Source organism: Phragmites australis, chromosome 10, assembly GCF_958298935.1.
Source record: "Phragmites australis chromosome 10, lpPhrAust1.1, whole genome shotgun sequence".
Lineage (NCBI taxonomy): Eukaryota > Viridiplantae > Streptophyta > Magnoliopsida > Poales > Poaceae > Phragmites > Phragmites australis.
In genome coordinates this window covers 19,323,084-19,340,350 of record NC_084930.1, presented here as the reverse complement: position 1 = coordinate 19,340,350, position 17,267 = coordinate 19,323,084, and the positions used below count along the sequence as shown (strand labels likewise).

Here is a 17,267-nt window from a genome sequence, read left to right as displayed (position 1 = left end):
AACCTTGAAGTCCACCATCCTTCTCTTCTATGTCATCTTCACAATCTCCAATCCCAAGACCCTCACGATAAAAGCCTTGGTGATCTTCACCATAACCATGGGCATCATCATTGCCATCATATTCCTCATCACTAGCTGATTCTCCATGGTGTATCAACCGAGTGTAGGTCCTTGACATATCGGAAATATTAATGTGATCCTCCACTTCATCTTGAGATAGCAATTTCTGATTAAGGCATCAGCGGCAAGGGCATTTTATTTCTTCATTTTCACAAAAATGACCTCTAACATGTTGCACCGCACCAGTCAGATAATTTCCATTACCTACAAGAATAGGTTCTTTCTACCAAGTTCATCACAAATCTATGACCATGTTGCTTTACTTCAAATGAGTCTCTTCCATTACATATTGTATGATAGAATACAAACTCATGTATGTATGCCTTTAGTTTCTTAAATATGTTGGGACACATAGTTCCAGTCCACCTTTCAACATTGTCCCTCATTTGTTGAATCGTAGCCATTACTTTGCATCTAATTGTCTCAAGCATTGTTATGATAGGGTAGAACCTTGCATCTATTATCCATTTATTGAAAGACTCGCACATGTTATTGTCTAAAGAATCACATTAGAACCTAACTTGAACCATTCCCTACTCCAGTATTGTGGGTGTGTGTTCACCACTGCCCTAGCCCATTCAGGTGTATCTTGTGCCAACAGTGCCATAGCCAGATTGAATAGGGTGACATTAGGTGCCTTAGCAAATCTCCACCATTTCTTCTGGTACTCCTTCTTGAACATTTTCCTCCAATTGGCATAGATATGCCTGGCATAATTTCAATGCTCTACTAGTGGAGCCCATTTTCCAACTGCATTGAGGATAACCTGTCATTTAGAATAGAAATATAGTTAGACTTATGCAATATCTATGAAATGTCATTAATCATGCAAAATACTATATTGAGCATATCTTTTGCTGATCAGAAATAATTACCCATCCATCTCCATCACCAACTTGAACATCTCTAAACAAAAGGTCACAGAACCAATCCCATGAATCATTTGTTCCGTCTCAACCATTGCCCAATCTATTGGGTACATCTGGTTGTTTGCATCACGGCCCAAAGCACATAACAGTTCACCATTTGTAGCTCCCTTGAAGAAACAACCATCTAATCCTATGATCTTCCTACATCTAGCCATAAATCCCTTCTTCAATGCTTCCAAGCATAGGTAGAATCTCTAGAAATCTGGTTTAGATTCATCAGGATCAAGTTTCACTATCACAGTGCTCCCTAGATTACATCTCAAGAGCTCAAGTTTGGTAATCAAACACTCTGATGTACTCACCCTTTGTTGTGTTATACATCCTATCCATAACTATAGCCTTGGCTATCCTAATTTTGGACATACTAACATCTGCAAACATTTCTTCTTGTATAGTGGCCTTCATGTGAAGCATATCCCACTGAGAGTTAGCTCTAATTAGGTTATCAAACTTGTTAGCTACCCTCCTAGTAGTAACTAGTTTGTTGTCTCTTCTAGAGGGGCAAGTGTGTTCATCTATGAAAGTACTTATTTGCCAGCTATCTGACCTACTATTAGTGGACAGTACTCATACCCAAGGGCAATTGGCCCAGTCACACTTTGCCCTCACTCTATACCCTTTATCCTTGACAAAATTAATCACCTTCCTTCATACCAAAGCATACTTGATCACTGCATCCTTAAAGACCTTCTTATCTACAAATTTCATTCCCAAAAAGTAAACAAAGGAACAAATCCTTTACTCTTAAACCTAGGGAAATTATCTACTTGCCAAACTAACTTCCTATCCCTTCCTTCCTCAAATGTATCCTCATCATTAGCACTACTGTCAGCATCAGGTGTCTCATTGCCATCATCCAATCCCCCTAACTAAGCATAAACTTCTACAACAACATTGCCAGAGCACATCACATCATCTAAATTTGCAATCTATCGTGCCCTCAACTGCCTCTTGTACTCCTTAAAATTCTTTTGAATTTGTTCTGCTTCCTCATTAGCTTCAGAAGAACTACAATCACCAGGTAAGAAGTCACTATCAGAGCTGTTGTTTCCTTCACTTGAAGGCACTTGGGTCATTGTACTTGCACTGCCTACTGTTAGCTTCTTGCTGCACTTTGGTTTCTCCCTCCCTGAACCCTGGCTACTGCTTTTCCCATAAAACTTCCTAAAAGAAGCTAAATCATTCTCATAATTTAATAGAGAAGATACAACATTATTAATCACCTGGAATGCATCATCACTGTCTTTAACATCTAGTACGTTGCATCCTTCCATTTGTTGCTCAAAATCACCGTTTGTATGTTCCTGACCTTCTTCTTCAAAATACCCTTCCAAATCTATAGCTGACTCCACATATACCTCTGCTACTCCACCATCTGTGACATAGTCTGCCATGAACTGAAATGCTTTGTGATTAGTAAGCACTCTCAGTCCGTCAGACAGCTCCTTACTGGGAAACAACTAGTGAAGCAACATCCCTTTCTCAATGTGAGAGTGATCCTTCAAGTGTCCTACTACCTTCGGCAATGATACTTTATCATGGTCAATGTAAGATAGTGCTTCAGAACCACCGCAATCGTGTAGCTTCTTCTCATCATGAACGAACTCTCCCCGAAAATGAAACCCAATCGTGAGCTTCTCAAGGCCATCCATCTAGCCACGCTACAAGGAAATAAGAACCAAACTACTCATCAAAACGAACCAGATTTCAAGCCTAAAACACTTTCATCTCCCTAGATCTACAACCCCATACATAACCCTACAAAATGGAGAAATAGGCACTCACCTTCGCAACAACAATCTCCTGAATGGAAGTTGTTCAAATTGGCATCAAGATGCGTCGGATTTGCCAATACCAAGCACCGTCCCCAGAGCTATTGCCGCCTGGAATTGCCATTGTCATCTTGTTATTTCACTCGAACAGAAAGGGGAAAGTTAGAGAGAGAGAGAGCCAGGGATGAGTCCTCTCGGGGTTCTTGTTTCGGCGAGCTAACCTGGATGGGTAGGTACATGTGGTGTACGACTTTGGTCAAATCTGGGTTGAAAAGGGGGTGAGGGGTCATTTGCATGGTTTTTGAACCTCAGGGTTGAATGATTTCCGGTTTTTGAGGGGGGGGGGGGGCACAAACTGACACCATAGTTTAGGGAGTCAAATTAGACTTATTCCTTAATTTTCAGTGTATAGTCCCGGTTGACTCTTCTGTTTTGAAAGTTCAACCACTGATTCACATGTTTACTCTCTTCAACGTTGTAGACATTAAGGTACCTTTTGGTGCATCAAACAAATCATACATTTACCAACAAATGCTGCAATATCCTCCATTGTATGTATCGCTTTGTTGGCTGAGATCTGTTTGGCTAGTTATTAGTTGCTGCATATGCTTACAAATTGATTCTTCAAGGATCTAACAAAAGTAAATACTAGATGTGCCACATGCGTCATGTTTACAGCTGCTCTATTGATGCCATTCCTAATTTCTTAGGGATGAGATCCCTGACTTCAACGTCACTGTAACTTCATCACTAACGTATAGGCCTAGCCCCACGCGTCAGTGACTAATAGTGAAGTCAGGGATCGTCATCTAATTTCTTATGCTAACTAAACCTGCACAAGTAGCTAACTACAGTTTGTAGATAAGAGGTGCTTGATTTGCAGTTTTTCATTTGCTGCTGTCTTTGTCCCAGCATATATCCATCCTCTAAAATTTGAACGCGTTTCTACGCTCACAGCCCTTCTCTCCCTGAATTAAAAACGCAGCTATGAGCAGGAGCGAGCATGCAGCAGGAGCAGGACAGTCTCCGGCCGATACACATGCAGCCGCTGTCATCTTTTGTTGGCTTCTTCGTCGCCACTCTCTCTCTCTCTGACTTGGATTTGTCCATGCAGGAACAAGAAAAAGAGAAAAACTCACTCCAAAAAACACTCATCCACACACAGGCACACTGGCTGCAAGCCCGCAATAATTCGCAGAAGCGACCAAAGCTGCACTTGCACTCGCGGACAAAGCTACCCATCCAACGAATCAATGAAATCTTTGCGAGCTTGCGGTCGACATGCCTCCTCCATTCTCCCATAATACTCCCCGGACAGTACAGACTTGCCATCATACTCAACACTAGCTAGCTAGCTCAATAGCAGCACGCCAGCACCAGCGCAAAACAACGTTACAACAACCTACCGTAACGCATCATTTCTTCCATTGCATAGCATCTGTGCACTGTCTGAGCTCCAGGTGTGACGTAGTGGCTACTGGCTAGATATTTGCGATGCTTGCGGTGTCTCCGGTCGGGTGCCCCGATATGGAGGAGCGCGCCGGATGTGCCGGCATGGAGATGAAGGCGATTGGGCCTGTGTCCGACCTGGATTTCGATTTCACGGTTGATGACATAGACTTCGGGGACTTCTTCCTCGGGCTAGATGACGGCGATGCGCTGCCGGACCTTGAGGTCAACCCTTCCGACATCTTCACCGACTTTGAGGCGATCGGCACCGGTGGCGATGGTGTTATGGACCAGGAGGTGCCCAGTGTCCATCCCTCGGTGGATACGGCGCACGTAAGTGCCGTGGATCCATGCAGCGGTCTCCTTGGCAAGGAGAACATTACGTTTGTAGATGTTGAAGAAGGGAAATGGGAGTGCATCCATATTGCCGAGGATGTGGTAGTCGGGAATGGTGACTTTGGCGCCGATGAAGCCGTCGCGGCTGAGGAGAAATCGCCATCTTCTACGACATCATCGTCGCAGGAGGCTGAGAGCCGGCACAAGTCGTCCAGCAAGAACTCCCAAGGAAAGAAGAAAGCAAAGGCAATATGCATGCATGTTGGCAAGCCCTAAAAGCAAGCAAAAAGATTAGATTGATGAGTCTCGTGACATTACACGTTGTGCCATATCTGCAGGTGGACTGGACGCCGGAACTTCACCGGAGGTTCGTGCAGGCGGTGGAGCAGCTCGGCATTGACAAGGCAGTGCCGTCAAGGATACTGGAGATCATGGGCATCGATTCCCTCACGCGACACAACATAGCCAGTCATTTGCAGGTCCGTGTTCGTGCACTGCGTGCACAGCGTTTTTCTGTTCTGATGGCAGTCATTTGGATTGAAATTGTCGAATAATTATTTGCGTACTACCTCTAAAAGATTTTATCTTTACGTTTTCAAATGTAAAGTGTATGAACTTTGATGCAGGTAAATTAAGTTGTAGGGATGTGGGTAGTTTATCTGTGTTTCTTGAATACTTTTCAGTATGTTTTTGCCATAGGTATTTATAAGTGCAATCAACAAGTAACCAGTAATGTAAATTTTTTCTGTAATACATTTGGACTTCAGTAAAAACTTTCTTTAATAGAATAAGGGCCAAGTAACTCTTGGTTCCATTTAGCTGGTCTAGATTGTGATTAGAATATCCGAGCTAATACTCAACAAACATGCAAAGATGTAGCAAAATTGTTTAGGTAACTATTGGTTGTAACACATGACTTCTAGATTTTATAATAATAACAAAAGGCATTCAAAAATAAAAATAAGGGGCATATATGTAATTTTCTTGACCATTGCAAATTAACTTTCATATCAGTCTATATATTATATTTTCTAAAAAAAAGCAATTTTTAAGTTTTGCAGATGATTTCGAATGATTTGGTAATGGATATATAATCATAGTTGAAGCTATCTATATTCAAAGTCTCAAACTTCAACAAATATAACATCTGTCTCAATGATATAGGCTACCAATGGTGCTTTACTACTTTATTTTCACATGTTGAAAATGATTAATTTTGAATTTTCTTTTACCTCCAACATTTATTGGAACCTTACCACTACTCCTTCAGTTTGGCAAATAAAGAAAATAGGGTCACTGCGATCAACTGATTCTGAAGCTTACCACTACTCCTTCAGTTTATTTGTTCACTATTCAAGTTATTGCATGACTTTGCCAGGGCACGAAAATCTATTGTAAGAAACGTATATGTATTTTAATCTACTCAATCTAAGGACATCACTTTTTAAAATCAATAAGATCACCCTTTGAGCAGCATGTATTTGAACATTGTAATGCTATAGCGTCTCGAAGATGAAACCAATTTGTTCAGTTACTTTGAGACCATACTTGTTGACCACAAGGAAATCAGGTGTACAATCTTGTTGATAGAAATTAGTAGGTACATAAATAAGGCACTCAATAGCTCCATACGTTCTTTATATAAAAATTAGTCCGTCAAAATAAGACATGGGTGAATGATTTGGTTTTTGTTTTAGCACGGACTCCACCCGTGCAAGTACCTACAAATGCCGTAATATCTTATAAATGTACTTTTAAAGAGTTTTTTATGGTTCCTGTTAGGTACCTACCTATTTTTATTTTATTTTGGTTACTCCTCATAAGATAGGAGATACTGTAGAAGGAACAATTTTATGGTAACTCTTGGTAATTTCCATGTACCCAAAAATACTCACCGATAGATATTCATAAGAATGCAGAATACATTTGACTGACAAAACATCCCGTTCCGTCAAGAAGTCCACGAACCACACCACAAACTCAGTACTACAAGTTCAGAACTTTCAAACTGAAGCAACAGCTAGCATTAGAATTAGCTAAGACATAATACTAAGAGTTTAATCAGAACTCGTTACCAAAGCATAAGCTGCAGATCGACACTCTCGTTTTCTGCTGTATCAGAAAATGCTGCAATTTTACCGTTCATTCGTGTGTTCTGCGTCTTAACGACATGTACGTGCTATGTATGATGCAGAAGTACCGGTCACACAGGAAGCACATGCTTGCAAGGGAAGCTGAGGCGGCAAGCTGGACCCAGAGGCGGCAAATGTACGCCGCAGGGGGAGGCGCCACAGCCGTGAAAAGGCCAGACTCGAACGCGTGGACCGTGCCGACAATCGGCTTCCCTCCGCCGCCACCGCCGCCCCCTCCTCACCCTATGCAGCACTTCGGCCGGCCGTTGCACGTCTGGGGCCACCCGACCCCAACAGTGGACTCGCCCAGGGTGCCAATGTGGCCGCGGCACCTGGTCCCCCGCGCCACGACGCCGCCGTGGGCTCCTCCTCCGCCGTCTGACCCGGCATTCTGGCACCACCCTTACATGAGGCCACATATGCCGGACCAAGTGACTCCTTGCGTGGCAATACCAATGCCAGCTGCGGTGAGCGTTCATCAACAAGCTCGTATCGTGGAAATTGACATTTGATTTTCATCCAAGAGCAACGTTTGGTAAGGTTAATGTCTTTTTTTTCAGAGATTTCCTGCTCCACCTGTGCGAGGAGTTTTGCCGTGTCCATCTCCAATGTACAGACCACTAGTTCCTCCAACACTCGCGAGCAAGAGTAGTCAGCAAGATACGCAGCTGCAACTACAGGCACAACCGGTACGTAAAATACTAAGTACATATTTGAGGCAAAATCAAGATGAAATGATTATATAAACCTATTTTTGTAGCAGTTTTAATTCGGGATTTTTTTTTTAATCCTTTCAGTCAAGTGAGAGCATAGATGCAGCGATTAGTGATGTTTTAACAGAACCGTGGCTGCCACTGCCTCTTGGCCTGAAGCCGCCTTCAGTGGACAGTGTCGTGGGCGAGCTGCAGAGGCAAGGTGTGGCAAATGTGCCTCCGGCTTGTTGATGATCTCTGGAAGATGGACGATGCATGAATCCATAGCTGTTCGTCCGATCAGTCCGACAAAAAAAATTTGCCGACATGCCTTTTTTTCTGTAGTTTTTGTGAACCATTTATGGACCACTCTCTTAACTTGTGCAGAGTTAAGAAAAAAAACAGAGACTACGTCTTTGTTTCAGCTTCTAGAGAAATTAACCTGAGTACATCCATGTACGTTGTGCTGTTTGTCGGAATAAAGTAATATGTACCTGTAGGCTTGGCCTTAATCATGTTTGCGATAATCTTACTTCAGACTTCTAGTTTAGCTTAAAGGCCTCTCAAAGGGAGTTGCGGTGTCTGAAAGGTATTGTTCAAAGTTTCTCTCAGTTCACGGACTTGAAAGTGATCTACGTCGAGTCATGTCTGGTTCCAATTAATGTTACTAGTGAGAAGGTTAGTCAGCTAGTAGGGTGTTTGGGTGCAAGGTTGGATCTCTCCCGTGTACGTATCTTGAGCTGCCTTTGGGTACCACATGACCAAAAACTGAGGCCTACACTCCACTGATGAACAAAATTGAAAGAAGGCTAACGGTAACATCCTCCGTGTTAGGTTTGGTCGGCAAATTGACTATGATAAACGCGGTTCTCTCTTCTCTGCCCACCTACACTATATGCACCCTGAAGCTGCCAAAAAAGGTGATAGAGATGATTGACAGGGTAAGAAAGCACTGCCTGTGGAGTGAAAGTAATGCGACAACAAAAGGAAAGTGTCTGGTAGATTGGAAACAAGTTTGCACTCTCAAAAACAAAGGAGGAATGGCGGTGATTAATCTCCAGAACGAGGCTCTTCTTGCAAAACATCTTCACAATTCTACAACAAAGCGAACATTCCTTGGGGAAACCTTGTGCGGAACACCCATTATGAATGAGGGTGTGTCCCGCATGCCATGGTGGTTAAGGGTTCCTTCTGGTAGAAGGATATAATAGATTTCTGTGACCTCTTCAGAGGCATTGCCTCAGGAGTGCCGGATAAGCAAGATGTTGCTTACCTATGTCACCTAAATTTCTAACAGTGATGCCAAAACTCACTAGAAACTAGTTAAATATGGATCTTGTTCCACTATATGTTATTAGAGGGAAATGGTTTCAAACTATTTAGTGGGAGTATCTTTTGTTAAATTGTTTAATGAAAGGTTTAGATAAACATAGTGCTAAATTTAGCATATTTATTTCTGTTGTACATCATGGCACCAACTGTTCATGCCAATTTCAGTTTTAATTTGCATTCAATTCTTGAAAAAAACTATCTAGAACAAACTTTATTGATTGGTATAGAAATCCGAGAATTATTCTCGAACAAGAGAAAAAGGAATATATTCTAGAGGTTTCCTATCCTGATGAACCAGCTGATAATGCATCGCCGCTAATCGGAGGGCGTACGAGAAGCATACCAATAATTCACTCGATGTTAGCTATCTCATGCTTGCTACTATGTCCTCTGAGCTTCAGAAGTAATATAGGAATGAGGATGCTCACGATATGATTGTGAGACTCTAAGGTATGTTTGAGAACTAAGCTAGGGTCAAGAGGCTCCTCCAAGTCCTTGTTTGCATGCAGGTTGATAGAAGGTAGTGCAGTTAGTCCTCATGTGATCAAGATGATTAGTTACATTGAGATCTTGAAAAAACTTGGTTTTCTCCTTAGTCCTGAGTTGGCTATGGATGTGATTCTCCAATCGCTTCTTGCAAGCTTCGAGCCATTCATTTTGAATTTCATATGAATAGTATAGTGAAGAGCATGGCTGAATTGCATGGGGTGCTTAAGACTACTGAGGAAAGCATTCAAAAAAGCTCTAATCATGTGATGATGGTTCAGAAGGATAGCAAGAAGAGAAAGCATAAGGTCAAGGCTAAAGCATCAGATGAGATATCGAGTTCAAAGCCTAAACCTATCGAAAAGTTCAAGGCTAGCCCTGCTGCTTCTGATGCTTGCCACAACTACCATAAACCTGGCCATTGGCGGAGGAATTGCAAGTTATACTTGGAAGAACTCAAGAAGAAGAATGGGAAGTAAGACTTTCACTTCATGTATAAATGTTATTGAAATTAATCTTGCTACTTGTCCTAATAATTCATGGGTATTTGATACCAGATCGATGATTCATACTTGCAAATCGTTGCAGGAATTGAAAAAGACTAGGAAGTGTGTGAGAGGCGAGATGGATGCTCGTGTCGGCAATGATGCAAAAGTTGCTGCATTGGCCGTTGGTGTTTATTCCTTATCGCTACCCTCAGGATTAGTTTTGGAATTAAATTATTACTATTACATTCCTTCCTTGAGCAAAAACATTATCTCTTCTTCATGTTTGGAAGAAGATGGATATGATTTCATAAAAAAGAACAAGTGTTGTTCAATTTATTTGAATGGTATGCTCTATGGTAATTCTCCATTGATGAATGGATTATATATTCTAGATATTGAGGATGTCCCTGTCTATAATATTAATATGAAGAAGCCTTGGCTTAATGATTTGAATCCCACTTTTATTTGGTATTGTTGCTTAGGTTATATAAATGAGAAACGCATGCGGAGGCTCCATAAAGATGGTCTTCTTGATTCATTTGACTTTGAATCATTTGATACATATGAATTTTGTTTACATGGTAAGATGACTAAGGGACCTTTCACCCGTAAAGAAGAGAGATCGAGTGAGTTGTTGGCCCTGGTACATACTGATGTATATGGACCAATGAGCTCTATCTCTAGAGGTGGTTTTCAGTACTTTATTACTTTTACCAATAACTTTAGCAGATATGGTTACATCTACCTAATGACGCATAAGTCTAAGTCCTTTGAAAAGTTGAAGGAGTTTCAGAATGAAGCACAAAATCAACTTGGTAAGACAATTAAATTTCTAGGATATGATCGTGGAGATGAATATTTGAGCTATGATTTTTGTGATTATCTAAAGCAATATGGAATTGTTCTACAGTTGACTCCACCTGGGACGCCTCAATGGAATAGAGTGTCCAAATGGAGGAACCGGACTTTGTTGGACATGGTCTAGTCCATGATGAGCCAATCTGGTCATCCATTATCCTTCTGAGGATACACTCTGGGAACTACTGCATTCAATTTAAATAGGGTTCCATCTAAAGTCGTAGAAAGACATCATATGAGATATGAACTGGAAAGTGTCCCGGGTTGTCTTTCCTTTAGATATGGGGTTGTGAGGCTTATGTATATAGGTCACAAGCTTTTTCCAAAGAGCAGGGGTATAAAGGTAATAAAATGATTTGAGAAGGTGCGCTACCTCCGTTTCTCTCTCTCTCTCTCTCTCAACTTTGGCTACATTGACTAAGTGGTCGGATCTGAGAAGGTGGGCAGATCCGACTAGATGGTCGCAGCAACTAGGTGGTCGAACCCGAGTCGGTGATCGAAGTACCTGGTCGGACCCTGAGTGGGTGGTCGGAGTGACTAGTCGGAACCCTGAGTGGGTGGTCGGAGTGACTAGTGGTCAAACCTGAGTAGATGGTCGACTTGACTAGTGGTCGAACCTAAGTAGATTGTCAAATTCGAGTAGGTGATCGAACACAACTAGTGGTCGAACCTGAGTTGATGGTTGAACCCGACTAGTGGTCGAAGCAAAGTAGATGGTCGAACATGACTAGTAGTTGAACCTGAGTTGATGGTCGAACTTGACTAGTGGTCGACATGGCCTGTGACACAATCTCGACTAAAGCAGACAAGGGCAAATCGAGATACACGATGACTAAGACAGCAAAAACTCGACACTAGAAAGTAGAATATGATGACTCGACCAGCAACAAAGACACCAACGATGGACTAAAACTCAACAACGTGAAAATTGGAAACAAAATTATGAAAAGCTCAAAGTGGTTTGGACAGCAGAAAAACTATGATCTAAATATTTTTGTGGGGCAATTTTTCTGGACTCTAGACAATGGAACAAGACTAAACAAAAGGGATAACTGAAATTACCTAACGGGTAACCGAGGTCTGATACCATTTGATGTGTGTTTGCCTGATCTTCCGAAAGATAATATGATAAGTCGATTGGTGGAGCTTCGACGTCGATGATTCAAAGGCTCCAAACAGAACAGATCGAGAACCCTCGCAACCACTACAGCACTACTCCGTGGTTATCAATCGTACCAAGATGCAGTTGACCTTGCCAAGAAGTCTTTTCCTGCAAGCGAATTGAGAATACAAGTAAGAACAGGTAGATGCAATCTGAATATTGCTAATTACTAATGAAATACTCGAGTTTGGGGTTCAACAAACCGATAAACAGTGAAACTATTTAAAATAGAATAATCTAAGCTAAACCTGAACCTAAACTATGATGGCTACCGTATATTTATTGGGAGATATGAGGGGGTCAACCTAGGGTTGTGCAGCCGTGGAAAGAGGCATGCACAACCTGGACTCCGATCTCGACATGATTACAAAACCTAACAGGGTCCAGAACGGTGACATAGCACCTTATTCCTTCGACTCTAACTAAACTATAAGGAATATTTGGTCGAACATAGATCCATTGGAAAGGGATCGATATAATCTTTGCAGCAAGTCCAAGAACGCCTAAAACGGACTTTGTATGAGAGAGTTATGCCCGTTTTATTGATGTGCTATTTTGAGACTCGACCAAAACCACGACCTCAACCAGAGCTCAGCCTTGAGTACGAGTAGACTTGGCCTTTAAGGGGTGACATCTGGGTAAGGTTGTAGTGCTTCTCCCATATTCCTAAGCAATAAAATATCATAAGAATTTAGTAGTAATCCATTCAAGTAAACGTGAATAGCTAGAAACGAGTTCACCTTGTGGTCTAATTGTCGTGCACGTGCTCTTGTAATTGGACTTTGTATGATTTGAGAATTATTGGCGGTATTGATCGTATCTGAAGGAGCCATAGGCTCATCAACGACTGTCGGAAAGGATCAGTCGCATATCTGAGAGGTTTATATTCCTAACCGCAGAGTAGCACGATATTTTATTGTTGGACAATAATGAACCTAAGACCTACTCGGAAGCCGTGGTGGATGGCCGCTAGCTATGAGATCTGAGATAGAATCTATGCACGATAATCAAGTTTGGAACATGGTTGATCCACCCAATGGTGTTAAAGCAATTGAGTGCAAATAGGTTTCTAAGAAAAAGATAGACATTGATGGGAATGTTCACATCTAGAAGGCACGATTGGTGGTGAAAGATTTTAGGCAAATTTAAGGTGTTGATTATGATGAAATATTTTCGCTTGTCGTAATGCTAAAGTCTATTAGGATCATCCTAGCAATTGTTGTATATTATGACTATAAGATATAGAAGATGGATGTCAAAACGGCTTTCCTTCATGAAATCCTAAGTGAGGATGTGTACATGACATAGCCTGAAGAGATACCAACGATTTACTCGATGTCAATCCGAAAAATACTAGGAAGATATGCAAGCTGCAAAAGTCCATCAATAGGCTGAAGCAAGCTTCTCAAAGTTAGAATCTTTGTTTTGATGAAGTGGTCAAAGGATTTGGTTTCATAAAGAATAAAGAAAAGCCTTGTGATTATAAAAAAGCAAGTGGGAGCACACTTGTGTTTCTGGTCTTATATGTATATGACATATTATTGATCGGGAATGATATTCTAATGCTTGATGCTATCAAATCTTCATTGCAAAAGAGTTTTTCAATGAAAGATCTAGGAGAGACAACATACATATTGGACTGTTTCTCATGTTTTATTGTATTCTGTATTTTAATTTGTAAAAGGGTGTACATAATGTTATTTTGGTCTAAAAAATATCAAACCTCCTCATAATATTCGAGGAAAGGTCTTGAAGGTAGCGTTAAATATTAAGAACTCAAATGATATTATTTTTTAACATTCTATAAGCTTCGAATAAATACTTGAATACTAATTCTAGAGATTGAAGAATACTATTATAAAATAAAATTACAATTTTAGAAGAGCGTTTGTGGCCCTCGACTATCGGCAAAATTTACTTTTGGCCCTCGAACTCTAAAACTAGATAATTATGACCCCTAAACTATCAATAACGTGCATGTTAAACCCCTCGACGAATTCCGAAGGTAGTTGTGGCTGACACGTGGCAGTAGGGCCCATATAGCAGACCCTCACTTACTCTGCTCTCATTTTCCTGTTCACTTCTCTCATCCTCTTCTCCCTCGTTTTCCCCTACAGCCGCCGACACTCCCTTCTCCGTTTCCCCAAATCAGCAAGCAGCCCATCTCCATCTCCAATCTGAGCCAGAGGAACTCCATTCCGCCACCATCACTTTCCTCCGTTCTTGGTACCTCCATCGCCAGCAATCCCGTTCCCATTCCTCTATTTTTTTCTCATCGCGGGAGCAGCTTCAAACTCAGAGCTGTGGCCCGGCCCGGCCGCCACGCCGTTGTTCCCGCCCCACAGCACCACGGGACAGCCCCTCCTCGTCTTTGTCGGTGCATCTTGAGCCGACTATCTCCTGGCAACACTGGTGAGATGCGGATCTGCGAATCCAGTTCAATCTGGAGAGCTTAGATGAGAAATCAGAATCAATAGAGATGATATATCAAGAAGCTTCTCATGCATCGAATTCGTCTAAGAATTGGTTTCGGAGTATATATGAAACTTTGAAAACTAATATATTTGCTGCAGCTACTATTTTTTATTGGTTGATATAGATATGCAGAAATAATATTATCTTTAACAGAAAAAATCTATTTCTTTATTACAGATTACTTTTTCATATACACTAGTTCTACTCGTAGTTTGTGTTATATTGATAGTAGTATTACGTACTGATTACTATAGTGACAATATATTTAGAGTGATTATCTCGAGAGTTCTTTTTTAACCTGTTTGAATAACAGTCTAGCATGCATATTGAAATCACTTTTAATAATTGCGTCTTAATAATCGCATCTAAGAGTTTTCATTCTAGCTTATTGACTTTTTTTTAGTTTTGTCATTTAGTTTCTTGTTTTAGCTATGTATATTTTAATTATATAAAAACTGAGAGGATATTATTATATTATATCACTTCCGTGTAATATTGAGAGGTAATAAAGTTTTCTAAGAAAAAAACTTGCCATGCAGGACAGTGCCACGCCTTGGGGAGTTCCGTCTGATCTGCACACAGGAGCCGGAGGCGAGTTGCAACCACGTCAGACGACCAACGAGACTGAGATTGACTACAGTTTCGTGCGATTTTTTCCACCGACAGCTAAATCGAGCTATAGCGCTCGGCACTGACGGAGGCGACGGCGGTGGCGGGACAGCATGTAACCGGAGAGTTGCTGGCTTGGTGCCATGGAGAGCTCACTGCCGGCGACACAGCAAAGCCTGAAATTATGAACGATGAAAAATTAGATTTATGGTGACATCGGCAAAAGAAAAGGGTTTAGGATAATGATAATATTGTCTAGATTAACATGAATCAAATTTGAAAAATCTATGCTTGGAATTGGTTAGTGATTTTATTCAGCGTGTCATGAGGATGAACATGATCGGTGACGATGACTTGGACTAAAGTTAAAGAGAAATCAAGGTCAACACGGTGAGAAGCTCACACGTGACGATCAGGCTAGAGAACTTTACATGTGAAGATAATTACACCATAAGATATACATAAACTATGTGTAGTCTATCATATGAAGGATCACGTCGTGAGATATGTGTTTGGTGTTGAAGGTTGTGTTCAGTAAGAGAACTGAGTATATGCATGAGTGCACTCACTACTTCCAAGCGGATTATCATATACGGTTGTTAAATTCTATCCTAAATGGATTTATTTTTTTTCTGCAAAACTGTCTGTGGTATTGAGATTGTCACAAATGGATAACACTACGTCTGTAATATAACAACACATAGATAATTTTTTTAGTGCCAGTGCATATCTTATGACACATCATAGATGATTTTAGTTAATATTTGTATGTATTTTTATATATCACAGACAGTTTTCCTTAATATCCGGATATGCTACTAATTTTTCAGAAAAATAGGATTTTGAATGTAGAAAAAATAAAAAAAGTTTTACGCACCTAGGCCACGTTGTCGCGGCCCCTGCCATGCCATTACACAAGTCATGTTATTTTTTACACGAAATACGCTCGAGTATGGTTTATGGGCATCGAACCTGTGACCTCCAACATTACGCATAGGCTCCTTTCCATGTCACCTATACATCATTGTTGATAGCAATACGATATTTTATCATTTTAGCCATTGTTGTTTGAAACTTTAAATAATTATTTGGGTATTTAAATAACTTCAAATATAAAGGTTATACACTGCACAGTTGTAGATCTCGAAGAGAACTACAATTTTTATACAAAGGTTTTCTTCATTTGACACAATTTGGAAATCCATATAATATTTACACTACAGACATAAACAGTTTTGCTTAATGTTCGTCTGTGTCTAATGACACATTACAGATAGTTTTTCTTAAAATCCGTATGTATCTTATTACACATCACAGATGATTTTCCTCTTAATATCAATATGTGACACCTCTCGGTTTTTTTTAATGCCTATCTTTGTCTTATGACACATCACGAACAACTTTTGTTATTGTTTATTTGTGTCTTCACATCACAGATAGTTTTTCTTAATATTCATTTATGTCTTCACTTTATAGACAATTTTTCTTAATATCTATTTATATCTTATGACACATTATAGACGGTTTTTCTTAATATCCGTCTGTGTGTTATCACATATGGTTTCTATCAAAAACCTCTGTGACTTTCGGCACACTAAGACGACCGGTCATGTTACATATACGTCTAGTTTAGCAACCGTCTCTAGATACTTTGTCAGTGACTGTGACAGCCCAAATGGCTTAAACATGTCATTAAGCATCATAATCATCATTAGCATCATATTTAATTATTTTGATGAATTATGAACATACACTTTCAATTAAACATAATTTGTGAAAATCAATGTTAATTGGTGCATTGTTAAGTAACTCACAATGTTGCTATACAACATAGGGTTGGAAATAATTTTAGAAAACAGTCCATGCAATATGAAGAATATAAATGAATTTTTCCAAATTTTTGGGGATGGTTTCGAAGGCATAAAAATTACCACAAGTTAAACAATGTTGTATGTTTGGGGAGTTTTAGTTTGAAATTTGCTCAGGCATTATGGGTCAAACAAGTTAAAATGGGCTACACATGAATTGTAGTTTCACACAAAATTTATTCCATGAATTTTGGACCACAAAAAGATCTTCATTTGGATGGATGAAGTGGTGGGGATGAATTTAACTGGTGGATCACTATTCATGCACCCACTCCCGTGTTTCCCCGCTCTCAGCTGCTCTCTTGGCCACCCATGTTGACTATTGCGGCTGACCGTCGAGTCACGAAAGCCGAGTTTTCGAGGTCAAGTGATCGGCCTCGCCCTTATTCCCCCCTCGCTGCTCTCTCCTCTCTCTCTCCCGCTCTCTCGTTCGGCCGAGTCTAGATCAGAGCAGCGCCGCACAGCAGCACACCGCGTCGCCGGCAAAATTCGACGAGCCGAGCTTGATTCAACCAAGCCCAAGCCATGAGGAGCAAAGGATGGGGTTGTGCGATGCTCC

The 17,267-nt window shown here is 40.7% G+C and overlaps 1 protein-coding gene across 1 annotated transcript; it reads left to right on the top strand.

Moving 5' to 3' along the window:
- The first annotated feature begins 4,129 nt into the window (after positions 1-4,129).
- LOC133930023 (probable transcription factor GLK1) lies at positions 4,130-7,978 on the top strand. Its single transcript, XM_062376713.1, has 5 exons — positions 4,130-4,852; positions 4,945-5,085; positions 6,801-7,205; positions 7,299-7,427; positions 7,536-7,978. Exons 1-5 carry the CDS (start codon positions 4,316-4,318, stop codon positions 7,680-7,682), a joined length of 1,359 nt encoding a protein of 452 aa, XP_062232697.1. The 5' UTR covers positions 4,130-4,315; the 3' UTR covers positions 7,683-7,978.
- The last annotated feature ends 9,289 nt before the right edge of the window (positions 7,979-17,267 follow it).

Excerpts from the sequence above, each read along its gene's own strand:
- LOC133930023 (XM_062376713.1), top strand. The coding sequence starts at position 4,316 with ATGCTTGCGGTGTCTCCGGTCGGGTGCCCCGATATGGAGGAGCGCGCC. Across the intron at positions 5,086-6,800 it reads ACATAGCCAGTCATTTGCAG|AAGTACCGGTCACACAGGAA; the intron begins GTCCGTGTTCGT and ends TGTATGATGCAG. Across the intron at positions 7,428-7,535 it reads TGCAACTACAGGCACAACCG|TCAAGTGAGAGCATAGATGC; the intron begins GTACGTAAAATA and ends TAATCCTTTCAG.